The following is a 27,884-nucleotide window of genomic DNA, read 5'->3' as shown; positions in this document are numbered from 1 at the left end:
CAGTGGAAGGCAAGGATTTTTTTTGTGGGATTGAATGCAAGAAGTTCATAGAATGGGTCTCTTGTCTTACTGTTTTTCTTGTTTCTCATTCTGCTTGCTTTTGAATGATACTGAGCTCAATATGTGAGCTTGGAATTATAATAGACGGAAAAGCTGAGCAGCAAAGAGTTTTGAACTTGTTCATTAACTATGTTTCTCTGTTTTCCCTCTAAAACATGGACTTCTTCTTTTTTTTTTTTTTCCCACTAAGTCCCTTTGGAACTTTTCATGAAGGCTTTACTGTGCCAGAATGGATGAACTGTGCAATAAAAGCTCAAGTTGTGGGTCAACATGTTGTGATACAAAGACAAAATGCTAAGATAAGGTGTTTTCCATTTACTGGGTTCAGTGCAGTGGCACAGACAGTCTCACTGCTGACTAGGAAAGATGTCTGTGGGTTTGGTCTAAAAGCACTGTTCCATAGCTGATGGATACTGAAAACTATGTGGACAGTACTGGTCTCTTGCTGTAGTTCTGACAGAAAGCTAATGATTTTGCTGCGGAGGAAGTAGACACACAGGAATAGAAACTGCTTAGTCCTTCAAGAAACTCCGTTCCATACAGCTGATCATGGTGACTTGAGCCTGTTCATGCTGTATCTGACACTGGGAGGATATTAATGTTCTTTTCCTGGAGCCTTTTTTCTTTTTTTGGTGTAGCATAGCATTCTCTGTCCTGGCTTTCAGAGATGGCCTCTGTATTTTCAGGTCTGTAAAAGGGTATATAAAGTGGCCCCTTCCACATCTGCTCCTTGTGTTTAGACACTGATGCAGCTGGAGATTAGTAACTAATTAATGCTTCATGGGCCACTGAAAAGTATGTGGAGACAAACTGTCACTGCATGTGCCTAGACAGCAGCATGGACTTGAATTGGTTATAACCACAAAAGAGGGAGTGGGTTAAAGGTATGCTTGCTTATTAATCGCAAGGGTCAAATTAATCTGAAGACGGAGACTAGCAAGTTTCTAGCACTTGTCAATGTGTGGTAATACCTCTGCTGCAAGTCCCTGCACTGACAGAACAAAACTCTTCAGGAGACTGTTGTAGCTTGTTGCTTCCTCACTTTTGCAGCAGTGATCTGACCAACAAAACACTTGCTCCTCTTCGCAATAGCAGGAAAACATCCCCAAGTCTCTACCCTAGCCTGTGATAGCAGATTTTATTTCCTTAACAATTAGGTTCTATGTAAAGCAAAGTCTAAACTCACTAAAAACACAAGAGGCTGGAAAGTTTCTGGAATCCTCAAAACTGAATCAAGGGAGATCATGCTTTGTTGTTTCCTCTCTGCAGATAGCAGATGCAATTAGAGCACAGGAATGCTGGGGCAGGTGTGAAGCACAAAATCAGACTCTACAACCCAGAGTTATAAATCAGGTGTGTTTATTACAGCACTGGGTGCAAGGGGGACTGCTCTTCCTAACTTGCACACCGAGGGATTAAGCAAGCAGATATTTATTATGCACAAACATGCATGTTCATTAGATTCCTGAGAGTTCTGTGGGGATATTATAATTTGTTTAGGTACTCATCATCATAAGTCTCCTCCCTTTTGGTGCTTGTGCACTGCTCTCTGATGGTCGTGGGCAGGGGTCTTCAACATTAAGTAAGCAGTCTTCCTCAGGATGCACTTTTCACCTTTGGCACAGTTGGATGCTCCAGTAATCACAAATTAGCTGAAACCAACTGTATCTGCAAGTTCCTGATAGCTGGTGAAGATTTAGGACAGTGTAACCTTCATACAAAATTAATTGCAAGCAGAACAGGATGGGCAGACAAGGAGTATCCCAAGCTGGCAGATGTTTGGGAGTCACTGTCTCCAAATTCACTGATAATTAGAAGGCTGGTAAGAAATAATTCACTCTTTAGAAGGATGGAAAATAATTCACTGTTGTTAGTAAGACTACTAAATTCTGTTATCACACCACAGGCTTACAACACAAATATTATTCTCTATCTCAGACCTAAGTTAAGTTAAAAGTATTTTAACCCTATGTTTTCCAGGCACTTGCTTTCCTTATATCAGGTGAAGCCAGAAAGTGTGCTGCTTGAGCAACTTATAGCAGCCTATGATGGCAGTAAGCCTGCTGCTGTGGTTGCTGTGAGGCAACAATGATCTGCTGGAAAGGGACATTAAGTCATACGGCTGCATCTCCACTGCAGAAGAGAAGGTACTTTATTTCCCTGTAACTGACATCACCCAAGTTTTTCTCCTTTTACCTTTGCTAAAGTCTCTGCAGCTGAAAAGATCTATTGTCTCTAAAACAAATGCACAATCTCTGGCTTCTAACTTGTTTTGAATTTTTTGCTATTATATGACTACTGTGATCATCTAGTCTGACTTCCTGCCTGCCACGGTCTATAAACATCCTGTAAATAACTTCAGGTCTGATAGATGTGATTAAATTGGAATGTTGTTAGAAAATTCCTATGAAGTAGAGAATATGTCAAGATGGGCTGTATGCCACAGCCTGAAGTGTGTACTGCTCCTGCTGCAGTAGATTGACAACCTGACTGCAGTCTGGATGCCTGGAGGCGGAGTACCTTCCACATAGCTCCTTGTCTGACTGCAACTATGATAATATCCTGTGACTGACCTTTTGAATTTGAACTGAATTTGAACTTAGGGGAGAATGAAAGAGACACCTTCCTGTCCATCCCACTGTATTATAACTGGTGACAATTGTTGATACCCTTTTCAGACCTCTTTCTATTGAAGGGTTGTTGTAGGAAATACAATTTGATGAAATGGCTGTTTCTAGGGCATATGTTATTCAAACACCTTGCAAAGGTCTAAAGTAGCCCAAAGCTATGTCATCACTTCCTTTATTGACTACAAAGAAAATCAGTTGGGAAAGGATATCCATCAAGTGTGTATCTGAGCCCTGAACCTAAATTACACAATTGTCCTTCCTCTCTGCAGGCAGTGCTGATCCACACTGTTGTCCTGCTGGCCTGGAAGAGCCTAAAGCAATCACAGGCATTTTGAGTCACTTGTTAGAGTTCAAAAGCAAGAAATCTTGATTAACACACACCTCATTAAAACTCCAGCAGATGTATGGGTTGCAGTAGCACTGACTTTTTTTTTACCATAGGAAGCAACATCCAGTGACATCCTTTGAGTCAAAGCACAAGCAGACAGTATTTAGGGAGCAGCACAAGAGAGCAAACATCTACTTTCGGCTTCTAAGAAGTTTCCCAACTTCTCTGCTTGTTAAATAAGACAGTTGCCAAACAAAATAATTCCTCTGTGTCTACTTTATCAGACTTTGGATTTGCTGGGAGCGATTCACAGTTTTAACTGCAGCTATTCTACTGATGAAAGGCAGTATTTATATACTTTTGTAGATATGATAAACCAAACATACAAATCTCCTACCAGTTTATTAGTTTTTAGCAGTTCATAAATAGGAAACCTCATTAAGAAAATGTTCCTGAAATATAATTCAGTGGTGTCCTCTAAAGAGCTTTTAGTCTTGTTATGCTGGGATTACTGAACTAAGACTCTAAAGCTGTGTATTGTGTTATCAAGACCTTCCGATGTTAAATGGATTGTCTTACGTTAACAGCTTAAAGGTATCATGTTGTGAACTTTTGTCCACAAATACAGCCACAAGGAGAATCTAAAATTGGTCAGGATTTTTATTTATGACAAAAGCTGCTTTTCACAAATCCCAAACACTCAGGTTTATTAAACTTCTTCAACTGTTATTACTAAATGATAACAGAACATACATCTTGCTAAAACTGAGAATTTCACTACAAGAGCAGAGCAAAAAATACAGATAAAGAATGATATAACTGTAGTGGACAATAAGGGAAGCAAACACATGCATGTTCAAAGATTACTTTTCATAGCGCCCGTGTTATCTTCTCCTATCTTGTAATGCATATTCCACTTATATTGTGGTTTAATACACATGAAATATTACAAATTGCTTGAAATAATGATATATGGTCCTGGTCCCTGGAGGATCTGATGGTGGTGCCTATGTTACTCTCCCAAAAAAGGATAGTCCTTGTGATTTTTGCATCTAGAAAAAGAGAGTATGATTAAAACACTTCAGGGCTAAGATGAAAAAGCTTTTCCCCCTGACAGAAACTCTTCAGAACTAAAACTGTGAGCTACAGCAAAAACACTAATGTGGGTTTGCTTAATTTACACGGAGCAGTGGAAATTAATGCTCTGCAGCCTTCACATATACCAGTGACCTTGTTCTCAAAAGGCACTGTATCTTTTGCTTAGCTGAAATTGCCAAACTTGTCTGCAACATGAAACCACTCTCTTGTTAACTCCTAGATCTGCAGTATGCTATTAGGTAAGTGGGTAACCTGTGAAAACAGAATGAATTGCAGATCTTGGTAAGTCTGTATCTAACAGCTGTATTATCTAGATGCTGCTTTAATAATGTTGGCATAAATACATAGGCACAGCTTTTCACTTCAAAAAAACTTAAAACTCTCATTCTTAAAAAGTTTATTTACAGTGACTGTCTCTTATATGAAGTAGCCAAAGAAAACAGAGGAGGCAGGGGTGGAAGGCTGCCTATTTATTTTGGAGTTCCCTGCTGATTTTGATTTTCAGACAGCAGTTTAGTATGCATCTGTTACAAGATGTCTTAACACACAATGTCCCTGCAAAAATCTAGTGCTACCAACCTGCACAAGACAGGCAGTGCTCTGATATACCCTAGTGTTGGATTCCGGCACATAGGGATGTGACTGGATATTGGCTACAGTTCCTTCTCTTTTAAAGTGGGGTTCTCAAATGCTGTCTGTTAAAAGGATATCCAGTAACAATCTAATCTTGCTAAAACATGAAGGAGGAGGTACTCACTCGTTTAAAGTACAGATGCGATACCGCTTCTTGAAAGCCAGTAAGGTTCCCATCTCCTCTTCAGCCAATTCAAAGTCAAACACCTGAATAAAGTTCCAAACCAGCTGAGTTACTTCAGTTTGCAAGAAGAGAAGTTGCAAAAAGAACACCAAAAACAGAAGTAGCAAATTGCTGTATTTGTTGGAGTCCAAGGAACTGTGCCAGAAGATGCATTATTGTGGTGAGCAATGAGTGAATGTCATAAAGTTACAGTGCTGGTGGGGTCTAATTGCATCATATTTATATCACAAGAGGGAAAAGTTAATCTCTGTCAATGTATTCTAGTGAAGGAGACATGGCTCCTTACTTCTAAAGCAATGCTTTGCATTCATAAAGTGACCTACAGTATCTGTCGGATGGAAGACTACTAGCTCCAGCTATGAAGGGAGTACTTTGTCCCACTGGCAGAGGGGATTTTTTTTCTGTGTAAAGTTTGACACCATTGATAATCTCATAAGGTACCCTCTTACCTTAAAATTTTCTTCAATGCGGTGTGGAGTGACAGATTTGGGAATTACACTCACATTTCTTTGAATCTGGAGGCGGATAAGCACCTGCAGGAGCAGATAGGGAATTACAGCGGACAAGCTCTGCCTGTCTTCTGAAAGCCAAAGCCCGTAAATGGCTACACAGTTAAACGGATCAGTTCTGCTAATTATCAAAGATGGTTCACAGAGAAAAAGCAGTGTAGTAAACCTTCCCCAGTTATTACCTGAGCTCATTTAATCGTTATCTGTCTCTTGAGATGACAGCATGGGAGTGCATTGAACAAGAGTTCAGGATCAGTCAGGGATGCTGCACATAGAGGTGGCTAGTGTGCTATTTAAAGCCCAAAGGCATTGGTAATCTTCTGTCCATCTTTAAAACTTGCCTTAGAGGTAGTATTTTTTTTTTAAGCATTACAATGTGTGTGGGACACAGCTGGAACTCAGCTTTCCATAATACCTCTGTAAATAGCTACTTTAGCACAAGTCATAAAAACACCCATTGCCAGGGAAAATACTATGAGTGGTATTAACCTGAGCTGGGGTTTTGTTGTACTTGAGTGCAATTTCCTTAATTTGGGGATCATCAAGAAGGGAAATATCCTCAGGCTTGGACCTGTGAAAATAAAAAGCAGATTTAAGCAGTTGAATGGTCCACTGTTTCTCCCTCAGGCACTGTAGTGTAAAAATACCATTTAAATAATAAGCAGGCATAATCTCGTGCACTTTGATTCACTATATTCTTTTTGCTCCTGTCCCTGCCTTTGTTCTTTCCCTTTCATTGCCATTTGGCATGAGAAGAGGCCTGTAGCTTCTAGTGTAACAGGTCACTGTAATACATTTCAGTCCAGCCTGGGATGAGGCTGGAAATTTCTTTGGTCCAGATCCCAAAAATTTCATCTTAAGAATGGGCAGCTGTCGTGTCCTTCACAAGCACAGCTGCTCTGGTAAACATCCTGTCCCAGCCATGAAGTCTTGAGTAAAAGCAAAATCTCTTCAAGTCATCCTTTCAATAAACCTAATCCATTCATCTCAGCAGGACTGCAAAGCTGCTGTTCTCATAAGCATTTGCTGCTTTGCTTTGGGGGTGTTTTAGTTCAGAAGTTCTCTTACATGACGTTTAATAAGCTCACCCAAGCTCAGTTTAGAATTATCTTTGCTACTTTCACCAACCAACTGATCCTTTTTCTCCTAAATATGAAACTCCAGTAACAGCACAGGTATGAGTTAGCAAACTGAATATCACAGTAAGTGTGAGAGATTTCTCTGCATGTGTGTAATTTTTAAAGAATAAGTAAATCTCCTGCTAACTACATCAGTTTTACCCTGTGAGGGTTTATCCACATCCTAATATTGGTTTACTACATTGGCTTCAATCTATGTCTGAGATAGAAGTTTCACAAAGCATTCTTACCATGGCCAGTTGGGTGCCCCAAGGGGACAATATGCAGTGACAGAGATGCCCTTGGACTGGCAAAACTTGATCAGCTCTTCCTGAGGAAGATAGGGGTGGCTCTCAATCTACAGAAGCAGAAGGTACTTCAATGTGTAACATCAGTATGGTGACCTAACAAACCCCATGCCAGCTTTGTAATAGGTTGTTCTTTCTGCAGCTATGAGGTTTTTAAGAGTCAGTGTTTCAGATCATTTCCCCTTTTTCCCAACCCTGCCTCCAACAATCTTTACACATTAGTTTCTTTTTCCAGCTGCCTGCCTCGTTTTTCATGACTTCTCACAGTCCCTATACCAATGGGCTTCAAGGACCAGCTGTGCACATCCAGCTGAAGCACCCAACTCTCATGTCACCCAGTCCTACCTATTTACTCCAGCAGCGCAGCCTGGCTCTGATCCTATCTTTTCCCTTAGGGACTGTACAAAGGGAGAAGGGTAAGCCCTGTCACATTCTCCATTGCAGAGCTCAGTTCTCAGCCTGCATTAGCTCAGTGCTGCAGCCAGAAGAAAGGTGAAGGCTGCACTTTCAACCCAGGAGTGCCACAGGCTTGTGTGCCTGCAGCTTCCTACGCAAGGAAGGGCACAGAACGTTCTGCATCTTTCATTGCTTTATCATTTAGCCAAATACAGGTGTATTCCCATGCAGATATGAAAAAGCACAGCCTTAACATAAAAGGTCATTTACTGTTAGTGATGTTCCATGCTAGGGCACAGAATGTTCTGCATCTTTCATTACTTTCTCATTTAGCAAATACAGGGATATTCCCATGCAGACACAAAAAAGCACAGCCTTAACATAGAAGGTCATTTACTGCTAGTGCTGTCCCATCAAATGCAGCACCCCAGACAGATGTGGTATCAGGACTGATGAGTTTGAGAGCAATTTACCTGATTATTTGCAGGTTTGTGTCTTAAGCCTGGTTTGCTCAGAAGCTGATCTATCTGTTTGCAGTTGAAGTTGGAGACTCCAATCGCCTTCACCATTCCTGCATCCACCAGCTCTTCCATAGCCTAGAAACACTACAGAATCAGACTTGCTACTGAATTAAGATTTAAATTTGTTTATGGAAGAAGTGCCTGTGCAAAGATTTCAGTGGTAAAAATCATCATGGCTGGCATCCTCTTCTGATGTGATGTTAGTACAGGACATTGACTGGTGGGACCCTGGTCTAAGACAGCCTCTCACATCATGTATCGTCATTCAAATAAACTACAGCATTATTCAAGATTAACAATTACTACACTGTTATTAACTCACAGATACTGAAAAATTATCCCCAGGTAGACCTCCTGCTCCTAAATAAAAGAGGTTTTTGCTAGGGTAAATAATTATCCCCCAACAAAAGGCTTGTCATATGGGACAGAGCGGCTTGACAAGGAGCTGTTCTGGAGGAGCTAGAGCAGGATACCTGCTCATTAATGGTGATTAATTTCCCAAGGGAGATGTACCATTTAGCAGTGGCAGTAGAGCATATGCAGTGCTGTGTTGCACCACCTCCACCTATTTTCTTTCACACTAACAATAAAACAGCTGGACAGCCATAATTAGATTGACACCTCCAGCAGAAAAGAAACAGGAGAAAATAATTTACTACCAGCCTTTAGAGCAAAAGAAACACCTCTTCCAAAGCAAAATTCATGTTTATTTGCAGTTGCTATCATAAGCAGCAGCCTGAAATGTCCTCTTTTTCCTTCAAATGAGCCACAGAAATGAGCCTTGTTCTTCACATGGCAGAAGGAAAAGCACATCAGCAAATTCCTCTGACTCTGGTGAGTCTCTTGTCTTCTTGCAGCCTGGCCATGCTGAGCACACAGTGAGGGGAGAGGGCAAAGGAAGCCCAGACCGTCAGCCAAGCAGAAATTTGAGCTTGCACCCAAGTTTTGTATCCCTGTGCTCCTGCCTGCTCATGTTGCAACGCACACAGCTTTAGAGATCGGCTTTGGGCAAGTTTCAGTACTTTCTAGAGGGGGGAGATTTGGATGTTCTGGCTACATTGACACAGCCATGTTGGCTTTCCTGTGGTCTGGACAGCTGAGGTGCAACTGGGGATGAGTGTGGCTACAGCTAAAGCCACCAGTGAATACCCAGAGAGTGGTGTGGGGACTGAAGTGACAGAATATGTCAGCTAAAGCCGCTGCAGGGTACACACACAGTCAAAGGTTTCCTCATGCCATGCCCACCCAGCCAGTTTAGTAAGCAGTAGACATAAAAATACCTCAGTTTTGGCAAAGTAACACAAGAAGGAGCCCAAGGACACAGATAAATCATCAATCTGGAATACTTCACATCAGAAACTTGCTGAGAACAATTCCCGAAGTGGAAACCTTAACTTTTTCACTGTTATTTCAAATTAGCAAGGATTTTTTGGCCCGTCAATGAACGTACCTCCCATGTATCCAGAAAATCTGTATCGCTGGGAATGATCATGCCATTTCCATCTGCAGGAAACAGCTCCTCTCCTGCCTGTCATCACAAAAGAAAAGGGAGTTTGAGGTAGGCTGGATTGTAACAGTTAAAGGAGTCTCTTAGAAACGATACAAGTGCGCGGAGCTGTAGGTGCTGGACATCCTGCCTTACGTTTGTGCTGCGGGAGAGAGAGGTGACCAAAACCAGTCATCTGTAGGAACAGAGTAATCTCCAAGAAAATCTGCCCCTTGAGAGCCTGCCCTGCAGGCAGAGGAAGGGCAGACACTTTTATGTGCCTCAGTCAGGCTGGGGGAAGGCCAGGGATGTGACACCATGGGGAAACAAGGATTTATTTAACCTGGGGGTAGAGGGAGAAGAGAAAAACAGGAGCTAAGTAATGCACAACTGTTTGATCCTGGATAAGCAAATGGCAGTCCAATCCCAGGCTTTAAGCGGAATGTGACCTGGATGGTAATTGGATCCGTGATTTAGAAGTTTCAATACCTTGAATCCCATGGGCCAGTGCATCAGGTAGAGATCCAAATAATCCATTTGGAGGGCATCAAGTGTCTTCTGGCATGCCTCCTTCACCAGGGATCTCTCATGGAAGGTGGACCACAGCTGCGGGGGTAACACAAAGCTTGGGAGCTGCTCTCCTAACCTCACAACCACAGAGCATCCCTAGCAGGGAAACACACAGCGCAGACACAGAGGGAGCTCACGATATGGCACATCTTCTTGCCTTGAGGAAATGCCACTTTTGTGCGCCTTATTTAACTGTCCATTAAGTAAAATAAGGATGAGATACTCTAAAATTCCAACGATTCACACAACAATTAAACACAGCAAAGAAAATAAAGCAAAACTGGTGAAAATTGACCTGCCAGTTTCCAGCAGATAGAAGTTACTTTATTTTTCCTACTATTGTTGTGGGGAAAAAACAAAACACAACATAACATACAGGAGCTAACAGGCTGAGGCCGGCAACACAGCGGGAGTGACCACGAATACAATAGCCCTGCTTCCTGTCTCAGAGGCAACTGAGAGCACGGCCTCAGTTCCTGTCTCCATCGCTGACAATGGATATGGACTACAAAAAATCCCTCTCAAATCCAGCCCTTTTTGTTCTTTAGGAGTTGACCTCTTCCTTCCCTCCATCCATAAAACGCTTTGCCCTGAGTTAATTCACAGACCAGTCACATCCCCTGGCACTTTCCAGGTTGGGACCTTGCCTCTCCTCCTGGGAGCTGGCCTCATGTTAAGACAGGTTACCCAAGGACCTACCTTACTGACAATAAAGAGGTCTTCTCGCCTCACAACCCCCTCCTTGATTTTTTCCCGTACTGCATCCCCAATCTCACTCTCGTTCTGGTAGAGGTAAGCACAATCAAAGTGGCAGTACCCAACATCGATGGCAAACTTCACTGCATCTCTGGCTGTTCCCTGGAGAGACTGAAACGAGAATAGAAAGTGGTAATTTGGCAAACATCAGGAAAAGAAGTTTGCTGCTCTGCAAATCTGGAGACTTTAAGCTCCCAAATAATGAGGTGTTCCAGTCTGGATCTTGCTTTCATTTAGTTTTCTGGAATATAAATGGCCATGGGAGTCACCAATGAGTTGTCTGAGCTGATTGGCCTTTTCTAAGGATTGAACATTCACATTCGGACACCAGACTATCTCAAAAGGAGTTTTAATTCGCCTAATTTCAGTGTGAGATCCTGGCAACATGAGGAAATGAATCAGCTCTGGAGAGGTTGCTGGCCCTGCACACAAACAGCCTGGCTCTTGTTGACACAGGACAGGGAGGTGAGAGGACGACGCCAAAACACTACAGACAGTGCCACCTCCTGGGTGAAATACAGAGCCTGGTATTTAATAGCAAAGGGATCGGTTGAGATCCTTGGCTTGGAGACACTGAGGAGTTGTTTGATGACTGGATGCTGACTCTGGAAAATGACACTTCAGGCAGAAACACGGCTCAAAACCGTGACCACCTCCTATATTTAACCTCATTGCATCCCCACCCATCATCTTCTTTTTAATGACTTCACTTCTCCAAACATTTCCGATGAAGGGCTCTTGGTTGGTTCACCTAAATTTAAAATAACATGGAAACCGCAGCGTTTTTTTCCACACAACCAAGTAGCCGGTGTAAAGTCTTACAAGCTTTCCTTTCTGCAGCCCCTTTCCCCATCCCAGCCCTCTCCTATGTACGAATGCTGCAGCCCCTGGGAAAGCAGGCTAATGGGGACACCTGCCAAACACCAGGCTTTATGTTACCTTATCCTTATGTGCTGCTGCAATGTGGGAAAGCTGCCATGCAGGAGCAGTCAGCATTGCTTTTGGGTGAAGGAGGAATTGTTGGAGAACAAAGGCAACAATAGACCCTGTGGTTACCCAGAGTCTGTAATGTGAGCTGTCCTTCAGAAAAGATAATCCATTGTGGTGCTCACTGAACAGGACTCCCAAGTCAGCGTGACTGGGTAAAGGAGAAGCCCCATTGCCACATCGAAACACAAGAAGTTGCTGTGGGAACCTTGAGATCAAGTAGCTATGATGAAGTAATCACAGTGGGTTTGGGCTATGTTTTCATTGCTTTAACACAAGAGATTTTTGTGGTGGCAGGGATCATGTGTCCAAAGTTTTCCTTCTGTTTAGTCCTAACCAGTTCCTGTTAGCGTCTCAATAGGCTCCTTCAGGGAGCTCATCCATCACAACGTCCATGCAAGGAACGCTTTGGGTTTTTAGAGCCTACTTAGTTATTGCTGGCTTCTTAGTGTATTTTGTCATCAGACCAATCAAGACTGAAAGGGTTAAACAAACTTATCCCCATTTGTACCTAAGGTATATGATGATCAGCAGCAGCTGACCCCAAAGTATAGCAAGAATAATTTAACGTACTTTTATGCTAACTGGAGAGTGTTTCATAGGGTCGGCAGCCTGCAATTCAACATACTCATTTCCAGTCCCAAATCCAGGGGATAATCCACTATTTTTCTTCCTTAAGAAACTCACTTTCTTAAAATTTTCAGCTCATTTCCAGGCTCTTTTTACATTTATAATTCAGTATATACTGAAACCTTCTCCCTTCCCAAAGCCCATTAGATAACATTTGCAGGTAAAGAATTAGCCAAACTATTTTCCTGCTGTGTGCTGCATACTCTGCTGCCATACAAATAAATAATCCTCAGTCTTTAGGGAGTTTTTGTAAATCCCCATTTCTAAATCCACTCATTGCCACCTGAGTTCCTATACCCACATGCTCGTCAAAGCTGACACCTACATGACGTGCTGGGATGTTAACACCCAGAGCCAAAAGCAAAGATAAAAACATGAAGAAAAATAAGCAAGGCAGAAGCAGTAACTTTTGTAATATACATTTTTTTGTCCATAGCTAAGATAAACCTTCTTCCCCTGCTCACTCCCTGCCCACTTAACAAGCTTCTTGAAGGACAGGCGTAAATATCCGTGTTACCTGAAGTATTCCAAACAGCAAGAAACACCTCACAGAGGATTTGCTGCCTTGCCCTGATCTGAAGAGGAGATTGCTGAAGAAGTCTACTGTGCTTCTCAGTCTGGTGTTACCTGTGTGACCAGAGGCACGGGGACAAGGAGAGGTCCCCAGCTCCAGCATATACCTGCCAGGTCCCCAGTCCCAGGATGGGCATCCTCGCACGGGTGGGCAGCTCCAGGTAGGTGGCCATGTCCAGTCCCTTCCCAGTCACTGTGGTCAAGGAGAGGCTGCAAGCCCTTGCCAAACACTTTACATAGGCTTTGCCCCTCCCTCCTGCCTGCTGACTGGCTGCAGACAAGGGAAATACAGGCAGAAGTGATACAATAGGCAAGAGAATGCATGGATTTTGCCTTTATCTCACCCTTTGAAGAATTTAGGAACTAACTGTGGGTTCTTCACATGCATTTGTTGAGCGCATGGTGCCAGTTACACGTATTGCATTGACCAAGGTTGCAGCTTTTTTGCATACCACACAGCCCCTGCTTTTCTGCAAATAAAGTGGTATTTGGGGAGTTTGCACATACCCCAAGAGCTATTTCTCATCTCACGTGTTTGCTCAGTTTTCCCAGAGAAGCTGTGGCTGCCCCATCCCTGGCAGTGTTCAAGGCAGGGTTGGACGGGGCTTTGAGCAACTTGCTCTTAGTGGAAGGTGTCCCTGCCCATGGCAGGGGGTTGGAACTGGGTGAGCTTTAAGATCCCTTCCAATCTAAACCTGAATGATTCTGTATTTGCTTCTCTCTATTTTTGCTATGTGTTTCTTGAAGGTGGGGAATATTTGAATCTGAGGAGAAGTGTGCCAGAGATGAAGCAGAGAATGTGTATTATTATGCTACTGCTCCTTCCCTTAAGGCATAGTAATCCCAAAACAAACAAAAAATGGAAAGGAAGAGTACCCAGGACCTACAATAATCCCACCACACACACACTCTTGGTTTTATCTGGTTTTCAAAGCTCTTGCTACCGGTGCACAGTAGCTCAAACACAGGACAACTAATCCCAGCTCCTTTCTATTGTGGTAGCTCTGCATTGGTAGACAGCCCCTGGGTGGGGTGGACTCTGTACTGCGAGAGGTCTCCATGTTATGACTGTGTACCAGCACACTGACACTGACTGCTCTGCACTCAGTTGGAAGTTATCCTTGGGCAGTTTATCCAGGGTGTGGTGAACTTCACTGTGGGCACAGAGGTATCCAAGGACCCCTCATTGCAGCGGTGTTGGACAAAATGACTTCTGAAGGTCCCTCCGAACCCAAACCATTCTATGTATCTCTGACTTTTTGCAAAAGCAGCTCAGGTCAGGCAGTTTTTAAATCTGTAAGTGATGCAGTTTGCACACCCTCCTGTGGCCCATCTGGATCCGGAAGCAATGTAAGCTTCCACATAACAGCAAACCTGACAATAAACCCCATGGGTCTCCAGCACGAGGGCAAAGTGCACAGGGAAGGTTTAGCCTCATTTCCTTGGCTGTTGGAGCTAAACATCAGCAGTAGCTCTAGCCTGAACGCTTAATCTGAGCATGTGGCCTGTAGTATCCCACCTGCATTTATGGTGGTTAGGAAAAATAGACCAAGAATAATCCACAAGAGTTATTTCCTAGGGAATTTATCCCATACTATTTTATTCAAAAGAAAAACATTGATTACTTTTCATTGAAAAACCAACTGAAGAGATTCTTAAATATATCTCAGTGATTGCTTCCTTGATTGGTGATACACCTAGAAGGTTATGACACATTTGAGGCATTTTTCATAAGCATAGCTTGTTTTTAAGTCTCAAGTTATATCAAACTAGAAACGTCTTGTCAGTCTCTTAACCCATTAGCTTCCTGGAAATGCGCCATCTTTCAGCTACTTCACAGATGCAAAAGGCTGCATAAAGCGGGCAGGAGTTTTTCTTACTCACCTATTGCAAGGTGCTTTAGAAAGAGTCTAACACATTCCCGAAGGCAAATAGGCTAAAAATTCCTCATCCTGGTGACAACAATACACTGGGGATTTTTTTTTTAACCAGAATGAGCAGTATAAATACAAAAGCTGAACAGAATAATGGACTTTGCCAGTGCAGTGAAATAAATACCTGCTAGGTCATAAAAATGTCATTTCCAGCTATGCTCCAGGATTTCTCAATTCACCTTCCACATGCCAACAGAAAATGGACATGATTCGTGAACTTCATCATCAACATAAAATTAGGATATATATAGCAGCTATTATAACTAAATCACTAATTTCAAAATGTGCTCAATCCCACAAAAATAGCACCCTTGTAAAGATACAGAGGGTTTCTTAGGCTAGAAAGTCCTTTTAATCTCAAACTACTGAAATCACTGATCCTTTCACAGGCTGTGGTACATCGAGACTTACCATGAATGTTTTAAAAGCATCACATTCCTCCCAGTTGAGTCTTGTGATGAGCTTTTAGAACTCTCTCCTTCTGACTGTCATGTTACCAGCCTTCCTTTCCAGCTCTCTTTACATTTCCCCTCCAGCTGTGTGTCTCGTCATGGGAGCACAGGCTGAACCAACAGTGTGGAGTGACAGGGCTCAATGGAAGGTACAAAGATTACTTACTTTTTTTATATGGAGGCATCTCACTTTTCCTCTTGTCACAGTACTGATTGCATTGTGCAAAATCACTAGCTAGATTCAGGATCTCTGTTGCTCTTAGTATTTTCCTCTATACAGGAAGGAACATACATATAAATGCCTGATAAGCATGCTAAAACAATAATCATCTGCACAAATATGTACAAACTCATCTTGTAAATCAGAACTACTACAAAAGCAGCTGATTTAAAAAACACTTCTTTATGCTGACACCAACTTTTAAACACACCTCAGCCCCTGTAGTGATTCATTTTCAGGAAGGTTTGAAGGAGTAAACATCATTCATGCACATGTCCTAAATTTTGGTCCTTGATCCAGCTGTTTCTCAAGACTTTTGGGGTCCCCTGCCCAGTTTGCCAGCATCTAACATGGTATTAAAAGGGCAGAGTAAGTTTCAAGCTCTTATGGTCCTACTGGCTAGCCATGGCCATCGCAGCTTTCCAGTCATACCACGTCCCTCAATGGAATATCAGGCAGGCTTTCAGGCCAGATTCTTCCCTTGTACTGGACTCCAGGCATCAGCATTAAAGAAACTGGTAAGTCAGAAGAGACAAGGACTAACTTTACTATCTTTTAAGAGGAAATTAATAAATAGAATCATGTAAGTATCAAAAAACATATGAAAGAAAAACTTTCTAGTTGCAACAGTTCTGAGATCCTCTCTCTAGCTAAGTCTCTCTATTAACTTTTCCATAAATAAATGCGAAGGCAGGGGTCACTGACTGACTGCGCCATGTCTTTCTTGTGGAACACTTGTGCACGTCCGCACTGGCACAGAGGTGCTGATCTCCATGGACAATGCACAGCTTCACGAGACATTCTCATACTCCTGGATAAGGCCACTGTGGATGTTTTTTCATGTAAACCAAGAGATAGGCTGTTTCTCCCCTGTGGAAACAAAGAAAAGGCAAAACAAGATGTATGTTTGAAGATTAGGGTTGCAAGTAACCTCCCAGGTTTGGTCCTGCTCAGCTTTTTGAGGTCTGTGTCAACCAAACCAGCCCCCTTCAGTGATCCCTAAGGCATCATATTCACTCACTGGCAGCACTATATAGGAGAGATTCTGCTCTCCTGCATCTCCAGTACATCCCTGGCAATATGCAGTTCAAACCATTTGTCTTCCCTCTCTTTGCTATCCTCATTCCAAACCCCAGAGGAACATTTGGTAAAAACAGGTATGTTTGCTTACCAGTGGAGGTTGGAATGTCCATAGGTGCATTTCACATCATCCCACGATACCTAGAGAAATAAAATACAAGAGGAGGCTGGTAAAAGCTCTCAAGAGAGGGACACATTGTGATACCAGCACAGCAATTTTTTTAAGAAGAGTGGTATAGGGGTACTTCCAGAAACTAAACACCCTTTAATAAATGGGTTTATTGTTTTTACTCCTTGAGGAAAAACAGTTCCTTTCCTTCTTCTGAATACATACGTTAAACAGATCCAGAGTACATAAAGTAGGGTATACAGTGAATGGCTGCTTCTGCACATTGCAAAGCAGAACCCAAGGCCTTGTTTGGTACAGAAGCTACAGCAGCTCTGCCCTCAGTTCAGAGTACATTGCAGCAGAAGAATGAGGTGCACAGAGCTCTGCAGCTTCTGTTTTCTTCCCTGGTTCTCTCTAACGAGCAAATGGAGAGACCGAATGGGATCTCGAGGAGTAACCAGGAAGCTACAAAAGAAATGTGTGTTTGTCTCCTTACCTGGCAAACCTCAGAGTCGTTGAAGCAATACCATTTACATTCTGTGAGACTTCGAATATAGGCACAATAGTGTCCACAGCTAATTGATCCTGAATGGGCAATGACAGCAAAAAGGTCATACTGCCAGCCAGCCTGTGAAGAACCACAAAGAGTGACTTTTAGTGCAGCAATTCTCATTTGCCATTGGCTAAAGAAGATTCAGCAGCCAGGGCAGCAAGAATGTGTGTTTTGTGAGGAAAAAGGAGGCAGATTAGACTGGCCTTGAGGATCCTGCCCTTTCTGTTCTTACCCTCAGAGTTTTGCTTATCAGCTATGGGGCTGTCAGCCTCCCTGAACACAGGAACATGAGAAAGGCTGTAGGACAGCAAAGGGGCAGCAAACACTGCAGCCAACACTGCACCATGAGGTTTGGCTGTTGCCACACTTCGCCTTGTTATTTCTCAGTAAGGGGAACAGATCCACCCTCAGCTGCTTGGCAAAGCTGTTGCCTCCCTGCTAACCTTAACTCTGTGCAAACAACACTACATGGGAAACTGCCAGGAATGGAATTCCCCTGTCTTGGACTGGTGACCTCTCCAAAGCAGTGGGTCTGCTGCTCACACTGAGACCATCTTGAGCTGGAGTCCAAACCACACGAGGGAAGTTGCATCTAAGACACTGTTTACAGTGTCTGGATTTGGTCATCCAAATGAACTGTGTTTTCATCTTTTCTTTAGTATGTTTAGAACTGGAAGAAAAATGTTATGCTAAACACTCACAAAAAAAAAAGTAAAAAAGAAGTTGGGGTCTTATTTGTAAAGCCTCTTTTTTGTCCTTATGGCAGAAAGCTTCAGTTATGGTGCCTTTGGTGGTTAAATCTGAGCACAGAAAGTTGAATAATGCCTGAACCACTTAAAACCATGAGATGTGAGAGAGCACCATGCACAGGCAAAGCCTGAGATGAACATTTTTAAGAGAGGTGCTTTGAACCTAGGCAAGTACTGATGTCACCTCTTAAGGTTTTATGAGACTTGAGCACAGGGGAGAAGAAAATGTCCTTTTAAACCAGGGCATTAGGAGTATCTCACCTTTTCATTGTCATCTGCTTGGCACTGACTTTCTGTCAAGACTGCATTGAAATCAAGGTCTTGCGGGAATGGCAGGTAGTGACTAAGCTTGTGAATGCGGGCTGCTTTTTCGAAGCAGAAACGCTTCAGGTGTATGGTCAGGGTCTGTGGCAGATGGACTAGCTTCATGCTCTGTAAAGCAATAAGTAACATCATTAAAAACTAAGGAACAAGACCTGGGGAGGTGGGGTGGAAACAACCATTGTCACCCTGTGAACAGACAGAGCTACAGTGAATGAATGCCAGTTCCACTGGACAGCAGATGCTTTTGCAGCTCATCTGGATTTGTGATAAGCAAGTTTCTCAACTTCAGCATTGGTCTTCTCAAGGGTTGCTTCCTTTCTAGCCTGCTTTCTGAACCCTAGGTTAGTAGCAACAGGTAGGTGAGGAGAGGCAAGGCAATTTTCTTGTGACATTTGGCCACCAGAGGTCCACGGAGGATGCCAACCTCACAGCTCATCCCTTCCACCACTGCCTTTGTTGATATTACTGTTGCTGCCACCATGGCTGCCAACAAGACATATGGAGGTACTGTGGCCCTGAAGGTGACTCAATGGGAAGTACCTCCGAGCCCTGAGCTGAGGCAGTCTCCCCCCCGCACCTCTCTTTGCCAGCTGATGAATTAGCTGTTTCATGAAGAGGCAAATGTATTGAAGAGATCAACACTGTAAAAAATGGGGAGGGCAGTGGAAAACAGGGAAGAAAGGAAATCACCCTAAGATATCCTACTTTTATGTGTATGCACAGCTCCAGTAACATGTTCTTGTCTACCTCTGGAGCTATGCAGCAGTGTAGAGCCCTACAGCAGAAGCGCAACATAGAATCATAGAATCACAGCATCATAGAATGGTTTGGGTTGGAAATGACCTTAAGATCATCTAGTTCCAACCCCCTGCCATGGGCAGGGATGCCTCACACTAACATAAACCAACTTTTCTGCTGATACAAAAATGCTGCATCCCTTGGTGGCTTATATGAAAACCCATAAAATCATTATCTTGTTGCTAGAGCTACATCTACATTAAGGAACTTCTTAACAGGAAAGATGCATGTGGTTTTTATCTAGCTGACATTGCTGCACTGACAAAGCTTTGTATTGTTGATCTCCTCAAACTGATATGGTTGAGTCCTTTCCCCACCCTTCCCAGTCCTAAAGGGAGTTCTGTGTAGAAGAGAAATATGGGGAAATAATTATCTGATTACCTGCAGAAAAGGTGTCTTTCTTCCACACTGCTCACAGAAACACATGTTGTGATCAGTCAGCTCTTCTGGTTGGAAAAAGCATTGCAGGCAGTCCTTCTAAGGAGACAGAGGAGATTTCTTTCAACTGAATTCCTTCAAGCCAGATTTCCATTTTTACTTTGTTTCACAGGGTACAAGCAAGCAGCAAAGCTACAGAAGGCATATTGTATTCAAAGGACAAAAGATAATAATAAGAAATTTAGAACTCCTCAAAATAAAGAAGAAATGTGAATGAGAAAAGATCACCCCAGAGTACCAGACACCCTGCAGAGATTCTTAGAGATTCTACCTGAGTCCAGGACACACCAGTGCTGCAAAAAAAAGGCTTCCACAGTGAACAGGGGATAATCTTCTTCCTAAGGAGCCAGTACTGGCACTAACTTACTAGAGTCTTCAGCATGCGGCAATTGGAATCCAGCAGTGGGAGTGGAAGGGTTAACATGCTGCTGTTCTTCTTTTCCTCAAAAGAGCACTTCTGACAGGCCAGGTGCTCCTGTATACAGATAGTGTACAAATCACTCAGCTCTTCAACCTGGAGGGGTAAAAAAAGGCCAAAACAAGGTTTATGAAGAACACAGCTGAGGTATTTTCCTCTGTGAGTAGGAAAGACCACATGGACACGTTTCTTCAGTGTTACTACTTTAAGGCTTGACCCCAGATCTGACACTGACTTACATGGACAGTTCATTTATTGGAGAACAACTGCTTCCCCTCATCACATAGCAGAGGGGAAAGACAGTCTATAACAAGACCAGACAAATATCTGCTTTGGTAAAGAATTCTACTGTTTTGTCTGGAACTGCAACAGGAGCCTGTCTTCTATATGAACAAAACTATGGCAGTGGGTTGAGGAAGAGTTACTTTTCTCTTACCTTACACAGCTCCCCTGGGAGGAACCGTCATATACATAACATGCTAACAATGAATAATTACAATGAAAAGCACATGGCTGACTTCAAAGAACAGAGAAGCTGTGTCAAGATACACCAGTGTTGCAAAAAAATCAAACCTTTTGTTATTAATTGGTTCTCCCATGAGAATGGAGACCCTAGCAGGCTCAAAAAGTAGGATGAACAGAAGTTAATTGTGATTCATAATTTTGAAGCCTATGAAATCAAGATTCCCTCTCTCATTACATCACACATAACAAGGGCCAAAAGATCTTGTGTTCTTTTCAGTGATTGTTCTTACCAGCTCTGGCTTTTTCATCTGCTTCTTTATCAAGTTCCAGAGGGTCAGAAAGAGCTGAGCGGCATCATGCTGCACAAACACTGGACAAACAGAAAACACAACCTTGATCGGTATTATGAACAGCACTCAGCAGACTTCCTGCAGATGGCAACGGGAAATTCATTGACCCCCATTAGATCCAGTCTATTCTTCCCTTGGCTCTCCTTGTCAGGGACAGAGCTTAGACTGGAAATGAATGTCACCATGTGACCCAGGCAGGCAGTGGGAAAAGATGGGAGGGTTCGAGTGCCCCATTGTAGAACCCAGTGCAAAAGTCATGTACTTGTCACCAGATGCAGTGCTGTCCTATTTTAGCTTTTGTATGATAAAGATCAGAGCATTTGAATATACTGTGTGTATATGCACATGTAAACAGACCCTCCACATCCCATTGTCTCCGGTCCCCCATGCATTTAACACTCTCTGCCCTTTGGGACCCTGCCCAGGTGGGAGGTTAAGCCAGCAAATTTTTTTCTCTGCCCTTATAACAAGGAACAGGAAGGATATGATTTCTATCCTTGGCGATCAGGGTGAGCTCAGTATCTTTTCCACACGATCCCTTCCTTCTAATAAGAAATAGCAGCTGTTTCACTATTATCATGCCAGTATAGCAAGACAAATCAAGCTATAAGCTGTCCTCTCTCTGCCTTGCACAGCCCATTCCCTCTGGCCAGTATCAGTAGCTGAGTCTTCTAGCAGTCTGATAGTCTTCCTACACTTTGGACATCAGCAAGGATATCTAGCAGGAGCATTTTCTTTCTTTTATTTTCCCCTCTTCACAAGTAAGATACAACATCTCTCTCACTACTACACACCATCATGTACCTAACTCCTCACATTTCTGAATCTCTGAATGAGATGTCAGAGTTTGCACTTCTTGTTAATGCTCGAAAATTAACATCTCTGGTCTGCAGAATGAGGTGGGCATGAGGTGGCGCTGCTTACATTTCACTTTGTATGCTGAAAGACAGTAAGCCAGGGCTATGGGATAAACAGCTTTCTGCTTGCCACATTGCATCTCTTCCAACAGCAGGAGCATTTGGTATGGGACATTCTTCTGCTGCTGCTCAGCATATAGTGGCACCGTGATCCTATCGAGAGAAGTGATATGAATGGTAATCGAGTGGTACAATGAAGAAATATTTGACATCACACCTGAAGAAGCAAAGGGCGATAGCACAGAAAGCAACTCAAGAGGCACCAGAATGGGCTTGTTTTCAGCAAAAGAAGGAAAAAGGGGAAGCAGACACCTGCACTAGCTCATCCCAAAGTGCCGGCTGACCATTCTAAAGTAAAAGGCCACAATTCTAAGTTGGCCTTCTCATGAGTAAGGGGCAAACCGAGCAGGATCTGAAGTGCTTTCTAGCCTCGAGAAACAACATTCAGGATAGAGCAAGTTTTAGAGCTGTTCTTGCCTCTCACCTGCTCATGCCTTGATTCTCAACATAACTTCAGCACTTGATCAACACGTATAAAATGCTTGTATTTCAACTAGATGACAACTGGAAAGCTCTTTACCTTCCCTAAATTTATTGCAGTCCACGGGTTTTTCTAAGTCTTTCTTCAAATAGCACTGATAACCTTCTGGTTACCAGTTACTGATAGTTACTGGTAATTATCTCACCATATAGCTTTGCCCATTAACAACACTTCTCATCTCTGCATGTCTGTAACTTGTCTTCTTCCCTCTTTGCACACTGGTAGGCATGTAAGAAATTTGGAGAAAGGAGGACTGAATAAGAATGATCCACTTAGATAATTAAAGCTGCAGTGAGCTGAGTAAAAGCAAATCAAACCAGTTATTACTGTGGTTGGTAGGGAAGCAGAAGCCCAAATCTTCAGCATGAACAAACAGGAAGCATGGCCAAGCAAAACAAAATAACACTATGTATTTGTCCTCTGCAACAACACTTGCTCCTCTGTATCAGGTGCTAGCCAGGACAATCAGAGGACAGAGCCTATGGATCACAATATGTTTGCTTTCACACGTTTAAAGTTACAAAATTAATAGTGGGTTACACACAACACACCCTTTAGTTATAGCAGCCTATGAGTAAACAACGAATAAAATCACATCTTGTTATGAAAAAGGGAGATACAAGTCTTGAAGACTCAGTTTAAGGCTGTAGCTTACCAACGTGCAAATGGCACATGAATCAGAGATGACTAACAAGTCATCTGCAACTGCTACCTTTGCAGGACCTAGGCTGTGTGTAACAGACACAACAAGGCAGAGACCTTGCTGAATAAGTTGAAAGCACCTTGTGAGCACCTTGATGATCCAAGCCTTCAAATGCACCTCACACAGAAAAAAGGAGTGGAGACAACAACAGAGCAACAATGGGAGTATCTTAGGTAGTTCAAACCAGTGGTACCTTCGAAGTATCCTTGTGAAACGTATATTCATGAAGAACACTTGGAGCAGGGAGTTCAGACAGCAGCTGTGTCCAACGTTGTACAGTCCAATGGCTCCTGCAGGCACAGAAAAAGAGGAAGTGAGTCCTGGAAACAGGTACAAGAAAAGAAAGTGACAATTACTTGGAAGTGATAAACTCCTCTTGCACACATTCAGCCATTCAGGATATAGGAGCAGCATCTTGGTCAGGCCTCAGAAAGTGTTCAATCTTATTCTTACGTTGCTCAAGCAGATAACATGTATTTTTGTTTGGTAACTGACAGGAAAAACCCAAATAAACCTGGATTATGATGCTCAGATGTCTTCCAGTTGATCTCTTTTCAGTCCTTTCATAACACATCTAAACATAAAATAAAAAACTTCACAGAAGTCAAAGGCTGCCTGTATGAGGATTTTTATTTAGCCTTTTACACAGCCAGGCTTAATGACAATTAATTATGTTTTATATAAGGCTTAATTAACAAAATAAAGAGCTACATGTGGGACCACATGTTAGCTGTCCACCACACAGGCTTCAGGTTTCCCCTTCAGCCTACCTCTGCTGTTCTATGTCTCAATTTCAAAGAAAGGAACTAGCTTGAGAGAAGTGGAAAAAGCAAGCCACAGCTGTTCATACTGCATCTAAAAAGACAGCATATTCTGTGCCCCAAAGTAGTATAAGTAACCATGGTCAGAAATTCGAAGTTTTTCTTCTGAATTCATCACAAAAGGGAGAGAGGACATGGAATGGAAACTCAGAACAACTCTGGAATGCATACAATTGGTGGTAAGGGTGGGCTGTAGCTGAAAAAGAACAGTATGTACACCTGAAATATTGATGGAAGCTTTTGAGAGGCCAATCTAGTGATGCAGCAGAATAACTAGGGCCTTGTCCATGGTTCAGCAAATCTGCAAGCAATGCTGGCTATGTTTGGAAAGAGACAGAGACAGCATCTAGACCTTTTTGGCTACAATGGCAAACCTGAGGACTTAAAATTGGAAAAAGCCTTGAGATCCTCATGTAATCCCTTCCCCCCCCAAAAAAAAAAAAACAAACAACAAAAACAAAACAAAACAAACCCAAACCCAAAATGGTTACTTGGCAGGGCAAAATTAGAATCACCTGTATATTCCTCAGGGAAAAGGTAAAAGAATAGGAGAAAATGTAACCAAGGACAGAGAATGGAACAGCAGGTATTAGTATGAGTGAGGGATAGACAAAACATTATTACCGTTTTTTAAGTCTGCCACACCAAAGACTGATGTCAGCCTCTGGACTTTGGCCTTCAGCTCTTCAGCATCCTCTTCATTATTTTGTACTTTTGCTTCTGCCTTCATAGTCTCTGTTAGTGCCATCTCTAGTTTCTTGCTTGTTTCCTGACGTCCACTTCTTTGTCCCATCAACAGTGCTTTACAAAGACAGAAAGGCTGCAGAAAGACACAGAAAGATCAGAAAGAGGAGGACCACCCAAAAGCACAGGATTTGTCTTTGAATGTGATATTTTCATTATGAAAAAGCTGGAATGTCAATAAAATTAGTAAGATCACTGCAACAGCATTTGATAAATTTAAATTAAGACAGGGTATTGTAGGTGTGCTGGGTATTGGCAAGGCAACAGACATGGAGCTTGATGTCAATTGCACATCTTGTTCTCTTCCTTTTGTGGCTAAATAAATAAATGAACCTTTGGTTCTGCATAGCCAGGGAGCCACAGATATCTCTGTTCAGGAAGATTTGGTAAATAATATGCTTAAAATTGTGCAAATGGGAGATGACACAAAACTCCTGTGTTTAGTAAAAGTATCTGAAGTATCCCAAGCATTCAAAAGTGCAAATTTCACCTTGTCTAGACCTTTGAATTGATAAACATTAGTTTGTTTTCTATACTGGGATCTCTGCATTGTTTTCTAGTTACAGCTCTACTGTGGCACTTTGGAGTGTAATTTTAAAAGCATTTAAGCACCTAAATATCAGCTTGTTCTTATGCTCCTTCAAGTGATCACAGGCAAAGTAACTGTTTAAACAAAAGAACCATTATAATGCCTTGATTTGCAAGCGAGTATTGAACAGACTATTGCACTCGTCAGTCTCTCATAACTTATCTACTGGCTACTTAAATAAAAGATTAAAAAAGTCACCAAACTAAAGCAAGGTAAAAATACCCAGGACAAAGCAATGTGACAAATGTTCAAACGCAGTTACACAGAAACGAAACTTTCTTAAAGCCCACGTCCAACAGGAAGGCAGAATCATAAAAAAAATATATGCTTAGGGAAGAATTTGTGAGGATGGAAAAATAAAACACAAACCAAATGCTCAGAAATTAATATTCTACAAATACTAGACGGCACATAAAATGAACCTGAGGCCAGCTGCTGAGAGAGTGAAGAATAACCAAAAAATACTGGTTCTGCCTTGCACAAAAAAGAAAATCTTTGCTTTAAAAGCACATTATTTTTCAGGTTAACTGTGGCCAATAATGTCAAATATAAAATCTTAAGATTTAGGTAGGGAAACCAGAAATCGATTTATTTCCCCCCCCCCAGTTGTTGCATTTAATCTCAAGTATACTTTTTCCTGACTGTACTCTTAATTCTGTACTTTCAAGGTTTACTTTTGAACATTAGGTGTCATAGATTCAGATTCTCTGAATATTGTCAAATTTGCTGAGGAGTTTTACTGGGGGGGAGAAATAAACTTAGACACTCAATAGATTCAAAAATAGTACTTTTAATAGCCGAACCCCGTGATGAGAATAGCTACTCAGGAAAAGAGAAATTTGACTTGATTTCTTCCTCAGCAAAACAGCATCTGAACTCTCTCTGCCCCTTCCCTGACAAGGATTTAATGAGGCATTCAGGTTTCTGAAGGCCCAGCTGGAGCACAAGCCCATCTGCGCTTACACTGTGAGACCAACTGGTTTTAGTTGGTACAATATCATCCAGGAGGTAAGTAATACAGCCAGTGGAGATGCCAAAAGAGACATAAAGGAGGAGGATAGGCAGGGCAGAGGTACCTAAACAACAGCTAGAGATGTACTGGGCATGAGGTGAACTTGCAAGACAACACAGCTTTTGGCAAGAGATGTAGGATTAAGGTGGCAGTGGGTGAAAGAGAAAGCTCGGGTCTAAAAGGCTTTGCGTGATCTGAGAAATAAGTGGAAAGATATTAAGGCAGATACAGAGATGGGAGCATTTGGGTCTCCAGTTCAATGAAATCCTCCCCCAGGCACTACTAATGGGATCCCTGGTGTGGAGGCAGGGGCACGAACACGGTTTCCCAACCCTTGCATGGAACTGCCATTTTAGGGATATCAGAAATATGGCATTCCTAAGATTTGCACTTGACTTTCCTTTCCCTGCATAACTGTATAAAAACCTGGTGAGGAGCAGGCTCCCCTCTTGCCCCTAATTTCTCCTCTCTCACTGGAGGAGCAGGGTTGTTTCTCAGTTTCTTTTGCAGGTCAGGGGTAGGACTCAGTACTGCTCCCTTGGCCACGCTAGCACCAGGCAGAGAAAAAGTAGTGGTGATACCTTCTCATACCCTCCGCCCCATTATCATTGAGCCCTCTCAATTGCCCTCAGCTTGCCCAGTGTCCTCCTTTCACCCCAGTCTGCTCCACAGCCTATATCCATCCTTCCAAGACACCAGCCTCTCACGGCAAACCACCGGCAGCCCCATACCACAGCCCCAAAGGCCCTCTCTGCCTGAGGGGGACCACCACCTCTGTCCCACGACACCTATTCCCCACCATCATCGCTTCTTTCCCCTCATGGGTACCCTGGGGAGCAGGCAGACAAGGGGATGGTGTTGGGACTGGAGGAGGGCTTCGAGGCAGCAGCCCTGGGATACTTTTCGAAGGGTTCTCAGCCCTTCACTTCCATACTCCTCTGGGATGCGACTGACACAAGATTCCCCACTTTGCTGTCACACTAACACGTTTGTTCAGCTCCCTTTCCCCCCTCTTCTTTCCGTCCCCCCGGCACTCTGTGGCTCTAGCTCATCCCACCTGACAAAACAGCGGAAGCCTTGCTCACCAATTCCCGCAGCCTCGGCGGGTCCTCACATTCACAGCCTCGGGCGCTCGGACCCTGCGTCTCCCCGAAGCGATCCTCAGGACCACCTCAGCCTGTCGGGCCGGTCCAGCCCTGCCCGGCCACCGGAGGGCCGCCTGCAGCGAGCGAGGCGCAGCGGGGCCGTGAAGGGCAGCGTGGAGGCGGCGGCGGAGTGCGGGCGCTTCTCCTCTCCCCTCGCCGGCTGCGTCAGAGAGCAGCAGCGCCGCTTAGTTTTCATTTCCCGCTCGGCAGAGCGCAGGAACAGAAAGTGAAACTCGCTCAGCAGTGGCCCAGCCCTGGGCAGTCCGGCCCGGTGCGGTGGGGCGAGGCGGGATGAAAGAAAGGCGGCCGGGAGACCATAGCCCTCCCTGCACAGGGGCTGCTCACCGCGGCCCAGTCTGCCGATGTCCTGACCCTCTCCGACACCTCGGCCTGGTTCAGTCTGGTTTGTTCTAGGCACTTGGGTTGGAAGGGACCTTCAAGATCACCTAGTTCCGACCCCCCTGCCATGGGCAGAGAAGTTGACCTCTGCAAGAAAAAGCCCTCTTCTTCAGCAGAGGCAGTACCTCAGGAGGTGTGTTCTGCCTGGACTTAGCATGGCTGCTCATTACCTCCCAAAAGCAGACGCATCTTGGGCCAGGCGTTTGTTAGGTTTAGCCACAAAAGCAATAGAAAAGCCGAACTCTTGTCAAGGCCTACCATAGCCTACTCAGAAGAAAGAAACAGCTCATTTAAAATGACCCCAAACAAGTAACTCACTGAGAAACTTAACCCAGG

General features: G+C 43.3%; 2 protein-coding genes and 1 long non-coding RNA gene across 8 annotated transcripts; 1 reads left to right on the top strand and 2 right to left on the bottom strand.

The window, feature by feature from the left end:
* Positions 1–773: 773 nt before the first annotated feature.
* On the top strand, positions 774–2,461 carry LOC134162608 (uncharacterized). Its single transcript, XR_009964376.1, has 2 exons — positions 774–1,367; positions 2,063–2,461. It is a non-coding gene; the product is annotated as an uncharacterized LOC134162608 (long non-coding RNA).
* Positions 2,462–2,682: 221 nt separating this feature from the next.
* On the bottom strand, positions 2,683–13,177 carry LOC134162607 (aldo-keto reductase family 1 member B1-like). The gene is made up of 10 exons (XM_062616609.1): positions 12,895–13,177; positions 10,541–10,708; positions 9,761–9,877; positions 9,236–9,313; positions 7,738–7,860; positions 6,812–6,918; positions 5,932–6,013; positions 5,383–5,466; positions 4,874–4,956; positions 2,683–4,070 (listed from the first exon to the last, which is right to left on the bottom strand). Exons 1-10 carry the CDS (start codon positions 12,958–12,960, stop codon positions 4,031–4,033), a joined length of 948 nt encoding a protein of 315 aa, XP_062472593.1. The 5' UTR covers positions 12,961–13,177; the 3' UTR covers positions 2,683–4,030.
* Positions 13,178–15,916: 2,739 nt separating this feature from the next.
* On the bottom strand, positions 15,917–27,200 carry USP18 (ubiquitin specific peptidase 18). Of its 6 annotated transcripts, none has more exons than XM_062616702.1 (11): positions 27,062–27,200; positions 24,284–24,479; positions 23,032–23,158; positions 21,602–21,747; positions 20,618–20,697; positions 19,812–19,958; positions 19,388–19,483; positions 18,146–18,316; positions 17,079–17,210; positions 16,565–16,614; positions 15,917–16,263 (listed from the first exon to the last, which is right to left on the bottom strand). In XM_062616702.1, exons 2-11 carry the CDS (start codon positions 24,450–24,452, stop codon positions 16,197–16,199), a joined length of 1,185 nt encoding a protein of 394 aa, XP_062472686.1. In that variant the 5' UTR covers positions 24,453–24,479; positions 27,062–27,200; the 3' UTR covers positions 15,917–16,196. The 6 variants fall into 6 exon arrangements, with proteins under 6 accessions (XP_062472686.1, XP_062472691.1, XP_062472688.1 ...); XM_062616707.1 differs by having other exon boundaries at positions 23,032–23,128; XM_062616704.1 differs by having other exon boundaries at positions 24,284–24,460.
* Positions 27,201–27,884: the final 684 nt, after the last annotated feature.

This window comes from Pezoporus occidentalis, unplaced genomic scaffold (assembly GCF_034315485.1).
Source record: "Pezoporus occidentalis ecotype Australia unplaced genomic scaffold, CSIRO_AGI_Poc_V1 ctg19, whole genome shotgun sequence".
NCBI classification, from domain to species: Eukaryota; Metazoa; Chordata; class Aves; order Psittaciformes; family Psittacidae; genus Pezoporus; species Pezoporus occidentalis.
This window is presented reverse-complemented; position numbering and strand designations above follow the sequence as displayed.

Excerpts from the sequence above, each read along its gene's own strand:
- LOC134162607 (XM_062616609.1), bottom strand. The coding sequence starts at position 12,960 with ATGGCCACCTACCTGGAGCTGCCCACCCGTGCGAGGATGCCCATCCTG. Across the intron at positions 10,709-12,894 it reads TGGGACTGGGGACCTGGCAG|TCTCTCCAGGGAACAGCCAG; the intron begins GTATATGCTGGA and ends TTCTCGTTTCAG. Across the intron at positions 9,878-10,540 it reads ACCTCTTTATTGTCAGTAAG|CTGTGGTCCACCTTCCATGA; the intron begins GTAGGTCCTTGG and ends TTACCCCCGCAG.
- USP18 (XM_062616702.1), bottom strand. The coding sequence starts at position 24,452 with ATGGGACAAAGAAGTGGACGTCAGGAAACAAGCAAGAAACTAGAGATG. Across the intron at positions 19,959-20,617 it reads AGATGAAAAAGCCAGAGCTG|GTTGAAGAGCTGAGTGATTT; the intron begins GTAAGAACAATC and ends TTACCCCTCCAG. Across the intron at positions 17,211-18,145 it reads AAGCAGATGACAATGAAAAG|GCTGGCTGGCAGTATGACCT; the intron begins GTGAGATACTCC and ends GGTTCTTCACAG.